This window comes from Vicugna pacos, chromosome 25 (genome assembly GCF_048564905.1).
Source record: "Vicugna pacos chromosome 25, VicPac4, whole genome shotgun sequence".
Classification (NCBI taxonomy): Eukaryota; Metazoa; Chordata; class Mammalia; order Artiodactyla; family Camelidae; genus Vicugna; species Vicugna pacos.
In genome coordinates this window covers 14509756-14525780 of record NC_133011.1, presented here as the reverse complement: position 1 = coordinate 14525780, position 16025 = coordinate 14509756, and the positions used below count along the sequence as shown (strand labels likewise).

The 16025-nt window shown below is 32.6% G+C and overlaps 1 protein-coding gene across 3 annotated transcripts in view; it reads right to left on the bottom strand.

Moving 5' to 3' along the window:
• OXR1 (oxidation resistance 1) overlaps window positions 1–16025 on the bottom strand; it is a 71190-nt gene that overhangs the window by 29965 nt on the left and 25200 nt on the right. For all 3 annotated transcript variants that reach the window (XM_072949605.1, XM_031691242.2, XM_031691243.2), the window contains exons 6-9: window positions 12781–12965; window positions 9246–10000; window positions 5735–5903; window positions 2319–2481 (exon numbers count right to left, since the gene is read on the bottom strand). In XM_072949605.1, the coding sequence (XP_072805706.1) occupies window positions 2319–2481; window positions 5735–5903; window positions 9246–10000; window positions 12781–12965 (1272 nt within the window). The remainder of the gene's footprint in view (window positions 1–2318; window positions 2482–5734; window positions 5904–9245; window positions 10001–12780; window positions 12966–16025) is intronic.

Below are 16025 nucleotides of genomic sequence, written 5' to 3'. Positions count from 1 at the left end.
ATTTTCTAGCAGCTACATTAAAAAGGAAAAAAAAAAACCCAACCCAAGTTAAATCAGTTTTAACAAATCAACTTACTTAACCCAATATATCCAAAATATTATCATTTCAACCTAATCAACATAAAATTAATGATCTCTTACACTTTTCTTTCAATTCTGAATCTTTAAAATCCTGTATGTATATGTGTGCTATGTGTGTGTGTACATATATATGTGTATATATATTATATTTGCAGCACATCTCTATTCGGACTAGCCACATTTCAAGCGATCAATAGCTGTAAGTGGCTAGTGGCTCCGCAACTATGGGACTTTGTATATTTAACTGCAGCACATCTCAACTGAGATACCAAATGTTCATAGATAATACCTGATCTTATTTAGTTTAGATTTACTTAGATCATATTTACAGTTTATGAAATTTATAGTTGAAAAAAGTAGATGCATATATCCAAGTTATTCAAACATACTTAGAAGCTATCCAATAACTGAATCAAGTATCAGTTTTAAAATTAAAATTAATCTAAATTTAATTAAAAATTCAATTCCCTACAGTTGCATTAAGCCACACTTCAAGTACTCAATAGCCACAAGTGGCTAGTGGCTACTATACTGGACAGTGCAGCGAAATGTTTCTAGACAATGCAAGAAAAATTTTCTAAAATTAAATTGTTTATTTTCCACTTTCTTTTTATTTTAATCAATTCCAGCTGAAAACAGGTGAGGAGACAGTTATTTTCTCCTTTGGATATTATACCCTGCAGACTTCCATAAGAACCGAGGCAGTTCCTTTGAATCAAAATAGTCAATACTCACATAAATAATAATAAAAGTCTATTATTTCCAAAGTTAAATATTCCAGCTCCAAAGGAGAGAAAACTCCCAATCACCTTGATTAAAAATATTGCCATCCACCTCGTCACCCAAGTTAGAAACTTCACCATTACCTAGTTGTCATTAAGTCCTCCCTTATTAGCTAGGTAACACCTTTAAAAAAAAAAAAGTTCATCCCCTTCCACTCTATCTTCAATTAAAAAGTCCCTAAAGCTAATTTTAAATACACAAGGATTAGTTTACATATGTCAACACCCATGTAACCATCACCCAGAATAAAATAGAGAACATACCCAGTACTCTATAAAGTTGCCTCCTGCCCCTAGCCAACCTTTTAAACCCTCAGAAAGAGGCAGTCTGATGGACTTTTAACTAGTTTTGCCCTTTTGAACTTCATGTGAATGGAATTATACAGTATAATCTTTTATGTCTGGCTTGGCTTCTTTTATTAAACACATTATCTGTGAGACTGATCCATATTGTTGTCTTTTGTGTTGCTATATTATTTGGAGTACTATAAATAATCCAAAATTTATTTGCTGACAGGCATTCAGGCTGTTTCTAGTTTGTGGCTATTGTGAATAAAATCAGTAAGAAAACTGATAATGTTTATGGTTTGAGTATTAAAATAACTCAAAATAAATGCTCAATATATGTCAACTCTTTCCCTCCACTATATTGGAGTTACAGTAGAAACTGATGCTGTATATATATTACAGAGTGGAGTTTGGCACATACAAAATCAGGTTTGGAATTTTACCAAAAAACATGCCATGTATACCTTCAATCATTATACATGTTAAAGTACATACACAATACACTCATATTACAAAAACAACCACAAACATTAACATCAAATGGGTGACAAAATTTGATTCTGTTTCTTATCACATTTTAGCATCTGCTCTGTATCTTCTAATGCATGAAGAAGAAATTAATCCAGGCAAACACAAGAAAAAAAATAGATATTGTCACCCTATCATGTAAAAACATGATATATAATATTAAAAGAAACATCTAAGAGGTGTTACATGTATTAATGTCGCCATTTAGACAAGCTCAGTAAATTTGAGCACATAAAACTTACTAATTTGTAAAGTTACCATCAGCTTATTCCTTAGCATTATTGCCAAATTACTGCTGTACCTCCTCCATGCAGGAGATAACATTAAAATCAATCAGATAGGAAAGAAATGTTAAAATTAGTATAACAGCAATTAATATTATTCTAAAATGTACTCAATAAAAGACATTTTATTGCTGATAGGTTGCTCCTCGACTATTTCAAAGCAAAAGAAAAACTGACAATAGTAAGAAACCAAAGTTACCAATCAGATTCATTCAATAAATAATGGACAATGAACCTCTAAAAAATTATTACCCCTTTGTACAAAGATCACTTGTACTTTGCCTGTACTACCATAAAACTATAAATTCACACAAAGTAAAAAAGATAAATGAAATCTTCACAGTTTTCTCCTTACCTCCCATTCTCTAGCTGCTGCTTCATTAGTAGAATCCTCGTTTGTTTCAGATTCTTCAATCTTTTTTACTACTATAAATCCAGGTTCTCTGGTATATTCACCAGTATCTTCTGCATATATTTCTGGACTCCACTGAATGAAGAAGGCATACAAGTGATCTGTCCTGTTAGAACAAGTGACTATTAATAATGTTAATAGTATAATATTAATTATTAATACTAATAAGAGTATTCTGTGCTGTTAGCTAAAATTTTTAAATTGTATTTGTTAAATATCTTGACAAAAGCTGAAGACCTAAAATACACAAAAAAATACTATGCTTCATCTAAGAAGAAAACAAACAACACTACCAGGAAAATATTAATTCAAAGTAATTTTTTGCTTGTTTGTCAAGCTCTGAGAAAACTACATTAAGATTTTCTCTGGAAGGCTTTTGACTAGCTCAGATTTTGTCCACGGTAATGTTTCTTCTCTTAAAGAAACATAGTAATGGGAAGGGAAATCAAACCCACAGTTTTGAACTCGTTCACACAATGATCTAATTATTTAAAATTATCGAATTTAAAATTATCTGAAATACAAGTAAACAATTCGTTAATGGCCTATTTTAAAATCTGGACATACAGAATTTTCCCAAGTTAATAGAAATTTAATGCATTTAACTTTTAAATGCTAAAAGTTACCAAGAACACACAGTATATTATTGGTTCAGGACTAGATGATCTAATCTTTCAATTCTCTTGTTCCCTGTTTCAATTTTGTTTATGATAGTAAAACCTATTGTTACAAAAGATAATTAAATCTTTGATAAACATTATTTGAGGGTCAAACACATTTCAAATATCTATGTTTTGTTGTCTTTAATTGTTAGCTTGGCTAATTGAAAACTGATTATAGAACTATCCACTAACATATAATAATCAATAACAATGGTTCTGGAAATTGTTTCTAATAAAAAAATTTAAAGGAACATTTCTTACGTGACAACTAACACTTTAAAAAGGTGTTAAGTTTCATCTTTCAGCTAATTTGTCTAGACCAAAACAGTAATTTTCATAAATTACTTTACTACAATAAAGTTCAAAATCCTAATAAAACTAATTTTTAATGAATATTAGCCAAGGTACAAGGACAATATTAAAATGGAATATTCCATGCAAAAGTTAAAATAAAGCCAACAATAATGAGAAAAAAAATCCTTATGTTATTTTTAACTAAAGATATAATAGAGTAGAATTTTTCACTGCAATCATCTTGATATCACTGGCAAATCTGGGTATCTGGTTCTGTGCCTTTCATGTAGTCACAAATTATGCAAATCATACCAAATTTTTGAATTACTCTAATCACATTCTGTTGAATGCACACACTGTACACATTGTAGGTGAGAGGGAGAATAATTTTACCATTATTTTCCTGAAAGCAGTTGTCTACAGAGCAACACGTAAAGACTTTTCAAGAGGTACAGAGACACAAAACAGTTCTAAGGAAATTGATCTCTTTATCTTCTGCTTCCATATGTTACTCTTCACTCATACTGATCTGCCTGAGAACAATGCAGTCAACATACCTGATAGACTGTTCTGTTTTCACTAAAGCACTTTTTCTGCTTTACAGAAAAAGGGCATATCCTTACTTATCCAGAATTTTACAATGGTACATGACTTAAAGTTTAATAACTTCCTTGCTGCCAGAAGTTGGTATTGAGACAGGGAAAGATTCTAAAGACTGGGTAATAAATCCTTTTGCATATCAAATGGTTTCTAATTCAGTAATTTCCACAAAACTGAAGGGGCTTTTAATGAAGCTGTTCACTGATGATCACTAAAAAGAATTTTGATGAAAGATGAGCAAGTAATTTTGGAATATAAATAGAAACATGCTTAAGGAATTGTGTGACATTATTATAATACAATTTTTTTTCAATCTCATAGACTTTTTTATGAACAAAGCTTCTCAGTACTTAAAAAGAAAAAATGGAAGGCGGGTAGAACTGAGGGGCTGAATTCTATCTCATCATTTCAATAAATAATATTCATTAATGGACATATAAACTAACTGGGGGAGAAAGCCCTATTTTATTAAGATATTTACTCATATTTTGCTTTTTATGTATAATAATTATGACAGCTTATAATTTATGTTGCTTTGATCAACTGTGTATTAGTGATAACTCTAAAATTTACTTCTGGTTTCAATTAACATTTGGAATACTGTAGTCGTTGACAGACAATTTTCGCTTGGACTTCTGCATGTCCTATGAGCAGAGGCACTGAGTATGTTCAGTACCACCTTTTCAAGTACATTAGCACAGGTAGAAACAGTATCTTACTCTGGAGCAAAGGGTAACCATGCTAACTGTACACTATAAAAGGTTTAGGTTTCCTAAACTTATGTTTCTCTTCCATTAACAAACCCATGGCATGTGTAGCACAGTCACCTGGCATTCTTCACACCAAACTGTGGGAAATGAAGTTCAATGAACTCAAGCAAATGTTGGGACTGTGACTGTGACTGTGACAGTGACTGTGACTGCTGCTATTTTGACTCTTGTGTGTTTTACCAGCATGCCTTAAACTGAGCAGACCAACTTGTTAGTAAGTAGGGTAAACTTCAGACCCTTTACTATTTTGACAGTAATCACAGAAAATTTTAAAATACATGTAATTTCAGGAAACACAGCCATAAATGTGTTAAGTATATATAATTTGCTACAAAAAATATAAAGGGAATAAAAATATAGTACCTTATAATAAGATTCTATGAGGAGGTATAATGGAAATACAAATTCAAAGAGAAAAGGTAATGATGCAAATTCTGTTAAAGAAGAGCACATTAAAATAGTTTTTAAATGGATAATGGTAGAGGGCAAATGGCTATGATGTTTAAATCCTACTGGATATACTTAAAAGATAAATGTGTTAACTTAAAATGTCAATATTTCCAATACAGTGAAGGCAGATATCCTTTAGAATTGCCTAAACTTAAGATGAAGAATTTTATTGTGTAGTGGTACAAAAAACTAGTTTGAAGACCACATCATTTTAGTAGCTAATTTAGTGCTATGTATATAGCAGATATTCAGTAGGCGTTTGGTGAAATTGCTTAAAACAGAAATTATACATCATTACCTGCCTTGACGTAGGGGCCATACCAGCGAGTATCTTGATCAACCCTCTCGATCTAAGACATTTTAAGTTTCTTTATTACTGAAACTAGGTATATGTCCACATTTTTAAAATTAAACCACAAAGGGGAATAAAATTTTTAAAGTGAAAATTTTTAGATGTTGAATAGATTTAATGTCAGGTTTTAATCATAAACTGTGTTTCAGCTCTGTGCCACTGGTGTAAAGTGGCATACAGAATAATTTCAATTCAAAGAATCTCAATAATGTTTTCAAGATTTTTTTTTACCTTTCTTGTGGCACAGCAAACCAGTATTCATGTTTCTTATCTCTCTGTGCATACTGTTGCATTGTTGCACTTGCTTGAGATACAAACGTTTTCCTCATTGGTTTTCCCACTCTGAGACATAAGAACTTATGCAATCGATGCCTTCTTTTTTCTTTTAAAAGTACAGAACCTAGAATTGAGATGTAAACAGGGTTTATTCAATTCTCATACACCATGCTTAGATAATTTAGATAATTTAAGTAATGCTTAACTCCTAACTTCTGATAAATAATTACAGAATAAAACTTCAATTTACTGGTAGGTGAACTGTAAGTGACATGTATTTTTTCTGTCTTACTGCGAAACTAATGAACTAACAGTCAAGTTATGAACTAAAATTATGCCTAAGGGTATCAGGAAAAAATGATAAAGTTTCAGTACTCTTGTTAAATTTTTGTTTGTAACAATCACACTAAGGGAATTACATATACATACAAAATTTTCTGCGTATTCTCTATCATCCTTCTAGAATAACATCTCAATAAGTTCGTAGAATTTTTTAAAGATGTACTTTAATACGGTTGTTACAGGCAAAAATTTAATACAAAAGTTTGTAAATCTTTCATATATATATGAAGGTGTAATAAAAACAATATGCTAGATTCAGCCATCTGTTTGGACAGTTAAAGACTGAATTATCTCTGACTCTTCCAACCAGAGATGCTGACACAAGGTATACTGAGGATCTGACAATAAGGTTCAATTCAGGAATCTGGACATTAATTAGTTAATGAAGGCAGCATACTGTGGAACAAAAAGCATTTAGTTACAGTCAGGGGATATGGGTACTAGTCATGGCTTTTTTCTGTGAGATACTGTGTAAAGTACATAATCTGATTCCCAGAATTTGCATCAGGTTAAAAGAGTGAAGTTTTACCACTGCTCCCACAACTATATTCCACAATTTTATATATATTACATAGTTTTATTATATTGTAAAGTCACTGAATATCAGAAACTTTGAATAGCTCCCTATTATAGAATCTTGAGTTACTTAAAATTAGTTACATAGACCTAATCCTCCCAACCCCACACACACAAAAGAAGTCAAAGGGGTAACATCCAGAACACCTATCTAAACACATCTACCAATTTTTCTCCTTTTAGAAATATTTTGTTATAAGAACCTCCCCTATCAAAACATATACCCAAATAAACCCACTAGAATAAAAGTAGTCTACTCATTATTGGGTCATACAGAACCTCTCATTTTATCTTTTTCAAAAATTGCAAAATACAAGACAATTATCAGACACAAACATTACATAAAGATATTCATGCCAGCATTCTTTAAATCAAAAATAGGAAATATCTTAACAATATGAATCGTTAATAACAACTGAATGCCTTAATACAGAAATGGCTAAATTAAAGGGCCATTAAAAACCGTGTTTGCCAAAGACCTACAGGTGACCCTTGAACAACATGGGTTTGAACTGCAAGGGCCCACTTACATGCAGATCTTTTTCAATAAATATATACTAGCAATACTGCGATACACAGTTGGTTGAACCCATGGGTGCAGACCACGGATATGGAGGGCTGACTGTAAAGTTATACACAGATTTTGGACTGTGGAGGTCGAGTGAATGTCACCCCTAACCCCCGAGCTGTTCAGGGGTGAACTGTATCAGGACATGGGAAAATGTTCATGACATAAAATATGAAGTGCAAAGGCCAAGAAACAATACTACATATAATGTAATCCTAATTTTATATGAAAATATACATATGGATACATACAAATACCAAAATTGTATAATGTGTGTACACACATGTGTGTGTATGTATAAACACATACACCAAAGATAAATACACCAAATATTAACAATGATCATCTCTAGGTGATGAATTCCAGGTAATTTTTATAAATTTCCTAAAAAGTCCTATATTTATCAAATATTCTTTAATATTCATTAGTTCTGAATAAAGAAAAAAACTACTACAAGAGAAAAAATATTTGATCTTTTTAGAACTTGCTTTGACTAAATGAATTCCTTAATATCTACTGAATATAGTCCTTAAGGCTTCAGGATATCTAAATTAGATAACACAAAGAAAATTCAGTGTTGTTAAAAACAAGTTTTAAAAACTGGTGCATAGCTGAATGTAAAATAGTGCAGCCACTGTAGAAAACTGCTCAGTAGTTCATCAAAAAATTAAACGTAGAATTCGATCCAGCAAATCCACTTCTGGGTATATACACAAAAAAATAGAAAGATGGAACTCGAACAGATTATTTGTACAGCAATATTCACAGCAGCATTATTCACAGGAGACAAGAAGTGGAAACAACCTAAATGTCCATCAACAAATGAACAGATAAAATGTTCTGTGTACAATGGAATATTATTCAGCTTTAAAAAGGAAGAAAATTCTGACATGCTACAACATAGATAAAACTTGAAGGCATTATGGTAAGGGAAGTAAGTCACACGCCAAAGGGCAAATGCTTTATAATTCCACCTATATGAGTTACTTACAGTAGAGACACAAATTTATAAAGACAGAAAGTAGGATGGTGGTTGCCAGGGGCTATAAGATGGGAAGAATGGAAGTGATTGCTTAATGGGTACAGAGTTTCAGTTTGGGAAGATGAAAAAGTTCTGGAAATGGATGGTGGTGATGGTTGCACAACATTGTCAATGTACTAATGTCACTATATTTTACATTAAAAATGATTAAAATGGTAAACTTTATGTATATTTTAACAATAAAATTTTTTTCAATTAAAAAAAGAAAAGTTAACATGTAAACTGGATTAATCTGGAATCAGCATTCCAATAAAATATAAGAAATGTTAGCTAAGATTTCTGAGCTACACCCCATTTAATCCATAATGAATTAAGAAGCACTGTATATTAGAAATAAAAGACTATTACTGTAATTTTCATAAGTAAATAGTATGAAAAAATAAAATTGAAAGACAAAACGGAGTTTTAATTTATTCTTAGTGCTGCTTCTTAAAGAAAAACAATCAATGATGTAACTTCTGAATAGTTGGGAGAATTTTAGAAATAGATTTTTTGTCTAATTGTATTTTTTAAAAAATGAGGACTTTAACTTCGGAAATCACAAATTGCAATTTGGATACCATACATGCAATGAAAAAGACATTTTAAAGGCTATAACATAGCAAAAGCTAAAAAAGAAAATGGAGAAATCAGAGGTATTGTAGAGCTTCTGTGCACTTTGAAGAAATAAACTGCTTAAAGATAGAATGCAGTGAGTGAGGAATGTTTAAACATGGTGGAAAAGATGCTCATTGTGATGGACAATCCACTGTGGGCTAAGACAAGACAAGACAGTAGAAATCAGAGACTGTGTGCTTGTCCACAGAGAAACATCAGTTAAAGGCCACTAGATTATCTTTCAGACTGGCCCCAAGAGACAGCAGCTTCTGAGTTGCTGAGGAAAGAGGAAGACAACATGCAATGAAATGAAGTAACTTCATCTTCTCCTTAATGCTTACCTTCTATATCGGCTGTTCCTATTTTATGCTTAATTTCCTTTTGTGACACCTGTTGAATATTTTCCCTTTGCTGTTTAGTTTGTTGCATAGTATGGGTTTTCCAGAGTTTCCGGAGCTCTTCTACCTCAGTCTCTGAATCCTGATTTTGTTCCTTTCCTTGTTTTCCTTTGCTGACAATTAGCTTCTGCTTAAATTCTGCAGCTTCCCCACAAGGCATACTTTCTTTTTCACCCTCTTCTTGGTGTAGTGAACTCTCCTTAAGAAGAAAATCCTGATCTGCACTTCCTTTTATACTTGTGCTTTGTTCTTTAGGACCTGATATTTCTTGAAAATTATCTGTAGCCTGATCTCCTTTCTTAGTGGCCATTTCAAGATTATTTAAATCAGTTTTAAGAGAAAGAGTCCCAACTTCATTGGCAGCAAGTCCTGAGTCGGATTTTAAGTGATCAGGAGTAGCCTCTGATATGACTGTCAAACATTCTACTCCACTCTGATGGATGGTTTGCACAGATTCTGACGACGCACCAGAAGATTTATCTTGTCGCTGCTCATCTGAAGATATAAGCTCCTCTCGTATAGGAGAGAGTTCTGATTCCGTGAACACATCTTCAGAAAGAGACTCCTCTGTGCTCCTAGGAGCAGTGCTGGCGCTATCATTACCTGCATCACGAATTCTTGAGTCTATTTCATCAGTATTACTTCTTGTTATTTTCTTTGAATGGCAGAAGTCCCTTCCTGATAACTGATCTATCTCTCTGTTGGTAAACAAAATTTAAAGTTACCAGACTTTTCAAATTGTAGTATGTTATCTTCCACAAACTTAACACTGAATTAATATCACCAAAAAGGCTTTTCTAAAAGGATGTAGCATACATCTCTTAACAGCATATCAAAAATTTGATTGATTCATACAAACCAAATAATTAAGTCAAGCTTTTGCCTCAACTGCTTAAGATCTGGAAGACACCAAAGTAAGATTTCCTGAATTAATCTACCTGAAGAGAAGTTGAAGAGAAGTTTTGGGTGAAGATATAATTTTAAACTAAAGTTTATTCATTGATGAAATATGAAAAATAAGCTTAAATAAAATTTTGATTAATATTTTAAATCTTACTACAGTAAAAATACACTGAATAATATTACACACTTGGGGGATTCTTTAGGCTACTAGTAACAACCCTTAACAATCCTAAGAGAATTTGTTCAGCTAACAAGTTAGATATTAGCTTGGTGCGTGGTTCATAATTACATCTAGATTTCCGTATTTAATTGCATTTGCATACACAAACACCAATGTTCAAAGGTAAGGCAGTTTACGTTCTGGAAGGAGGCAGTACAAACACTACAGCATGAAATACAAGTCAGCAATTTAAAATGATGGCTAAAAGTGGTTTGTGATAAATGGAAATTCCATGAGCTCTTAGTGGAAAAAGTATTAACATTTATGCAAGTTTCAGAATAGAAAAGACGGAAGTAAGTCAACTCAAAATTAACTAGCTACCTCTGGATGGTAAAGTTGGGGAACTCTTTTCCTTTTATTCTACTTCTTGATATTTCTTCTATAAGGGTAAGCATCATTTTCATTATGTATAGGATAGGTAAAATTAATTTTTAAAAACATATTTAGTTGAAGTCCAATTCTTATCTCTGCTTCCCTTGCATATGACTGTTTCACCTTAAGAAATGCAAGCATCTAATCTGTGCTATTAAACATGTAACAGTGCCATCTACTGGTGATACAATCAAACTACATACATAGGGTCTCGGACTTTGGTAAAAGTTTTGAGAAATTGTACGTGTACATTTAATAAGACTCTTCCTTAGGAAAGAGATAAAGTTAGCAAACATAATTGGATATATATTTAGACATGTGGTGTAGCCTTCAGCATTAACACGCTGAAAGACTAAATATTTATTTATGTCAATGATATTGTTACTGCTCAATATAGTTCCTGAAGAATACCTTTGTAATCAACTTTCCAAGCAGTTTAAGACAGAAGAAAACCAATCAAATCTTATACCTCATTTTTGCCATATAAGACATTAACCTGTAAACCACACGCTTTCTTTGTCTGCTTTGTTGCCAAATACTGTTTTTAATCAATTCATAAAGCAGCACTGAAAGGTATTCCTTTTGGAGTAATTTTTTTAAATGTTTTGGATTAAATAGATGGTCTTTCCAGACTGATGACATTCTGAATGATAAAATAATGATTCAGAAGAGGAAGAGCCCTACAGCATCCATGCAGAATAGTCACGAATCATTCAGTGTAAGAGAATCCCAAAGTATCATAATACAAATGAAAAAGCAGGGCAAGTAAAAAACGGATCTCACCAATGACTGACAATATATACATACATATATAATCTGGTTTCCCTTTTAATCTAATCCTCCACTTCTTCGCTGCCTCATCCCTCCACCCACCCAGATAATCTTTATTTGCTGAAACTGACTTCAGATGATGATCTATTAAAATAACTAACAGCAGAGGGAATCCTAGGAATAATATTGCATTTCTTAAGATGAGTTTACCAATCCAAAATATACCTATTGAGTGTCAGGTATAATGGAGACTTTAAATAAAGGATTCTATTATACCATAGGTCTTCTAACAGCTCAAAGAGTCTGTCTTAGAAACACAAATAATTTGCTCTTCCTCTCCTTTGTAAGCAGCTGTTTCACACCCATCTCTGTTGGCTAATACAGAGATACAAATCTCAGAATCAGTTAAAGTGAAGCCACTTCTTGAACTGCTGACAAAGTAATATAGCAGGAATGGGAGATTTCCATTACATAAAAATTTCCTTCCTTTATACTTTTCCTTCCTTTCTTTGTATACCTATCTTTTATTTTCTTCTCCTTTTATTTTCTCTTATTCCTCCCTTTTCTCTCTGGTCATTCCTTTTGTTAATAAGCACATTACTTTCAAAGGCTGTGCTGACCTGGGGCCTTACATCTATGTTTTCTGAATCACACAAATCCCCTAAACAGTGTATTTCAAGGTTAACTCTTTACATTTGTGCAATTTGTAGGCCTTATCCCCTATATTTTATACTTATCTGAGGGAGAAGGATGAAAACATATAAATCAATAAATAGAAAACAAAGCTTCTCTGGCTATAGCAATGTCAGGTCTTTGCTCATGTGGCCTCCCTCAAATCCCACAACTGACTCTTCAGGCTCTTCTAAGAAAAATTTGAAAGCTATCCTTGATTACTCATAAAAATAATTTAGAATTCTGAATGCTGTATCTGAAGAAAACAGGTTGGTAAACATTGAATTAAATTTGTACTATGGATTACTTATAATGACCAGGTTTTCTGAACCTGACCAAATATATAAATATAAATCTAAGACAATTCCTAACCTAGTGCAGTAAGAATAACCTTTTCAATACTAAGTATATTTTTGTTTCATTACTGATAAAATGAAAGGCAGCTATAATAAAACTATTAAAAAATACTTTAAAGAGTATTAAGGCAGGGTCAACTATGGAGATGTAATAAAATTGCAAAGGAGTATAAATACCACTTACATGGGTAAGGACTCCTTTATTTTGCTATCCAAAATTTCTTTGTACATTGCAGCTGACATCACCTCTTCCATTGGACACATGATGCCATATTCCTCACAGCCATTCTCTTGGACCAAGGGGTCAGTTTTATGTGGATCAAACATTATATTATTTGGTGTAACTAGCAGCACACCACTGACTGTGCCCTAAGGTGAAAAAAGAAAATTACATTTAATCCTCAAAGTTTAAAATTAATATTAATTAATATTCAAAAATTATTCTAGATATTTTTACCAATTTTCTTCTGATGTTAGGCCACCTACCACATATAAAAGTGGTACACTCAAGCACTATGGCATTCTCATGAAAACGTTTTTAGTAAAACCTAAATTTTCCCAGCAAATTCTCATTAGCAGAAGCAAAATATAAAGAATATTATATTTGCCCTCAGTCAATCACGTCAAGAATTAAAATTTGCAGACTCAAAAAAATGCTGAGTTACATCAGCAAAATAACTTCAGTAACATAAGATGGAACTGTAAAGTCCTGCAAGGCATGAGCCATGTTTTACACTAATTTGCATACTGCTTCCCCTGTTGTTCCCTTACAACAGATATCAAATACAGTTTCATGAACACGATGCAGGCTTAATAAATAGTGTGTGGATAAGCTGATCCACTATAAAAGGAAGACAGTATAATCTCTTCAGACTATCTTTTTAAAAAATGTCCACTTCATTTGCATCTGCTATTGCCTGACTATGTGACCATGGGCAAGCAAAGCCTCTGGGCCTCGGTTTCTTCATCTGTAAAATCAGGTTAATTACATGACTTCTAAGACATGCGGTAATCATTTTAATTTATTCATGAAGAACTATGAAAATTTAAATATATTTATACAAATACTGATACGAATATAAGGAGTCCAACCCTCTCATCTTACAAACGAGCAAACTGAAGTATATAAGAAGCTGATCCCACTAACATTTGCTAATGTTTACTGAATGCTCTGTATGGACCATACTCTCTCTATATTATTATTCACTTTACCTTCACAATTATAGCTCTGAGATGAGTATACAGATTGTGAAACTGAAGTTCAGAGAGGCTAGGAAACTTATCCTAAATAATAAATAACACTGCTAACTACTAAGTGGCAGAACCAGGATTCAAAATCCAGGTAGTCCATGCTTTTTACTATAATCCCTTCATATTTGTGTTGCAAACAATAATCACTCCAACTTAAGTGCCGAATATTCCTTAATCCCATTTTTAACTCCCATTCCACTACATTCTGTAAGTATAAAAATAAAGCAGAAAGAATTCTAAAAATAAATCAGTTATTCCAAATTTGTCTTTTTTTCTGATGCTATTAGGGAAAAGAAAAACTTAAATCCTGCTTGATTTGGTATCACACCCTCCTTCCAAGTCCATATTCAGTTCTGTGAATTTACCTGACTTACCTTTAAAAATGTAAAACGTGAGTTATGACAGACACTAACTTTAAAAATAATAAAGTAAAAAATAAAGTCCTACTAGAAATGGTCATCCAATCACAAGTGGGAAAAAGCTATCGGAGATGTTCAAAATTATAAAATGTTTAACATTTACAGTAACTGCATGCAAAACTGGAGAGAAGAATGTGTGTGTGTGCACTTTGGTGGGGGAAAGGGAATCAATCTGAGACTCTTACTAGCATTTCTTTTAGTTCAGACCATGGATCTCCTAAATAAGGAGTATCTATATAAATCATGGCCTAATTACCTTTGGATCAATATTTTAAATAGATTCATATACATCAGTTTGTATTCCTGGATCACATGCCAACTCAAGTCAATGAGTCAAGATAAAATATGCCGTAGGGACAGGGAGAGGGTATAGCTCAGTGGCAGAGTGCGTGCCTAGCGTGCATGAAGTCCTGGGTTCAATCCCCAGTACCTACATAAAAAAATAAAATAAAATAAACAAACCTAATTTACCACCCCCCTCCAAAAAAAAAAAAGTTGTAGGGACATTTACACTGCTAGGGATAATTCAGGAAAGAGATAATCTAGAGTAGAGGATATACAATATAAAAAACCTTAAAGACTTCTGATCTTTAACACCTCTCTCTATTCTTTTCTACAAACTTAAGCTATTTGAGAAATGAAACCAAACAATCAGTAAAGATTAAGTAAAGCAAGGCTCTCTGAAAGATTTCATTCTTGATTTTGTAAATTTCATCTGAGCATAAATGATGATATACTATTTACTTCACTGGCATAACACTACATCTTATCTTTTGTTTTAGAGGATTCTTACTAAACACAGTGATTACTAGGTATGATAGAAAAGTCCCAGTGCAATGCTTTAATTTACTATACAGATGAGTACTATAATTTCTGTAGTATACTTATAAAAACCATTTGAAAAGCCTCTCAAAACTGTGCTTCCACTACCTGGATTACAAGGGGCTCAAAGCACTGTATCTTAACACTGGACTGAGCAATCTGCTAATGTTACTTTCCAGGAATGTACCCTTATTTGCTACTACCCAAAGGACACACTGATATATTCTTCACACTTCTTTCCCTTTGTCTCTGGCTGGAGTTCTCTGAGGTATAGTCAGGTGACAGGTGTCTTCATAAATCAAAAGAGATGGTCATGAGATGTATTACTTCAACACAAAATTCAAAAAAAATCTCTTCAGAAAGTAGCCTCTGAAATTCATTTGGCTAAGACCAAGTCAAATTATAAACTCATCCTAAACCATTTGCACTCTTTTTAAATAATGCTTCATAAATGCAGACGTACTATCAGGAGCAAGAGCATGCTGTGAGTACGAGGTTTCCAATTAGCATACCTTCTTAGTCCACATGACCTTCAGAAACATTAAACACATACTTCTCTTTAGCATTAATAACTTCCAACTCCCTATGTACAATTACTTGACTAATCTTCTAAGGAGAAAGTATCTCTAACAGAAGATAGAGTCTATTTGTAAAAAAAAAAGTTACCACTTACATTACAATACCTTTGTATATACTAAAAGATAAAAGACTATGATTTGGGAATCCATCCCAGCAGAGAAAAAAGCTTGTACTGATTTTTTTCAGGATTAAGTCCACAGTAATTTAACTTTTATAATTATTGTTGATCAATTTCCATGATTTTATATAAATAAAGCTTACTACCATCGACCTGTAAGAAGATGATGACTTGTATGAGAAAGCATCTTTTCTTGCTTACTTTCTTTAAGAGACTATGTTCCAAGAACACCAGGCAGTA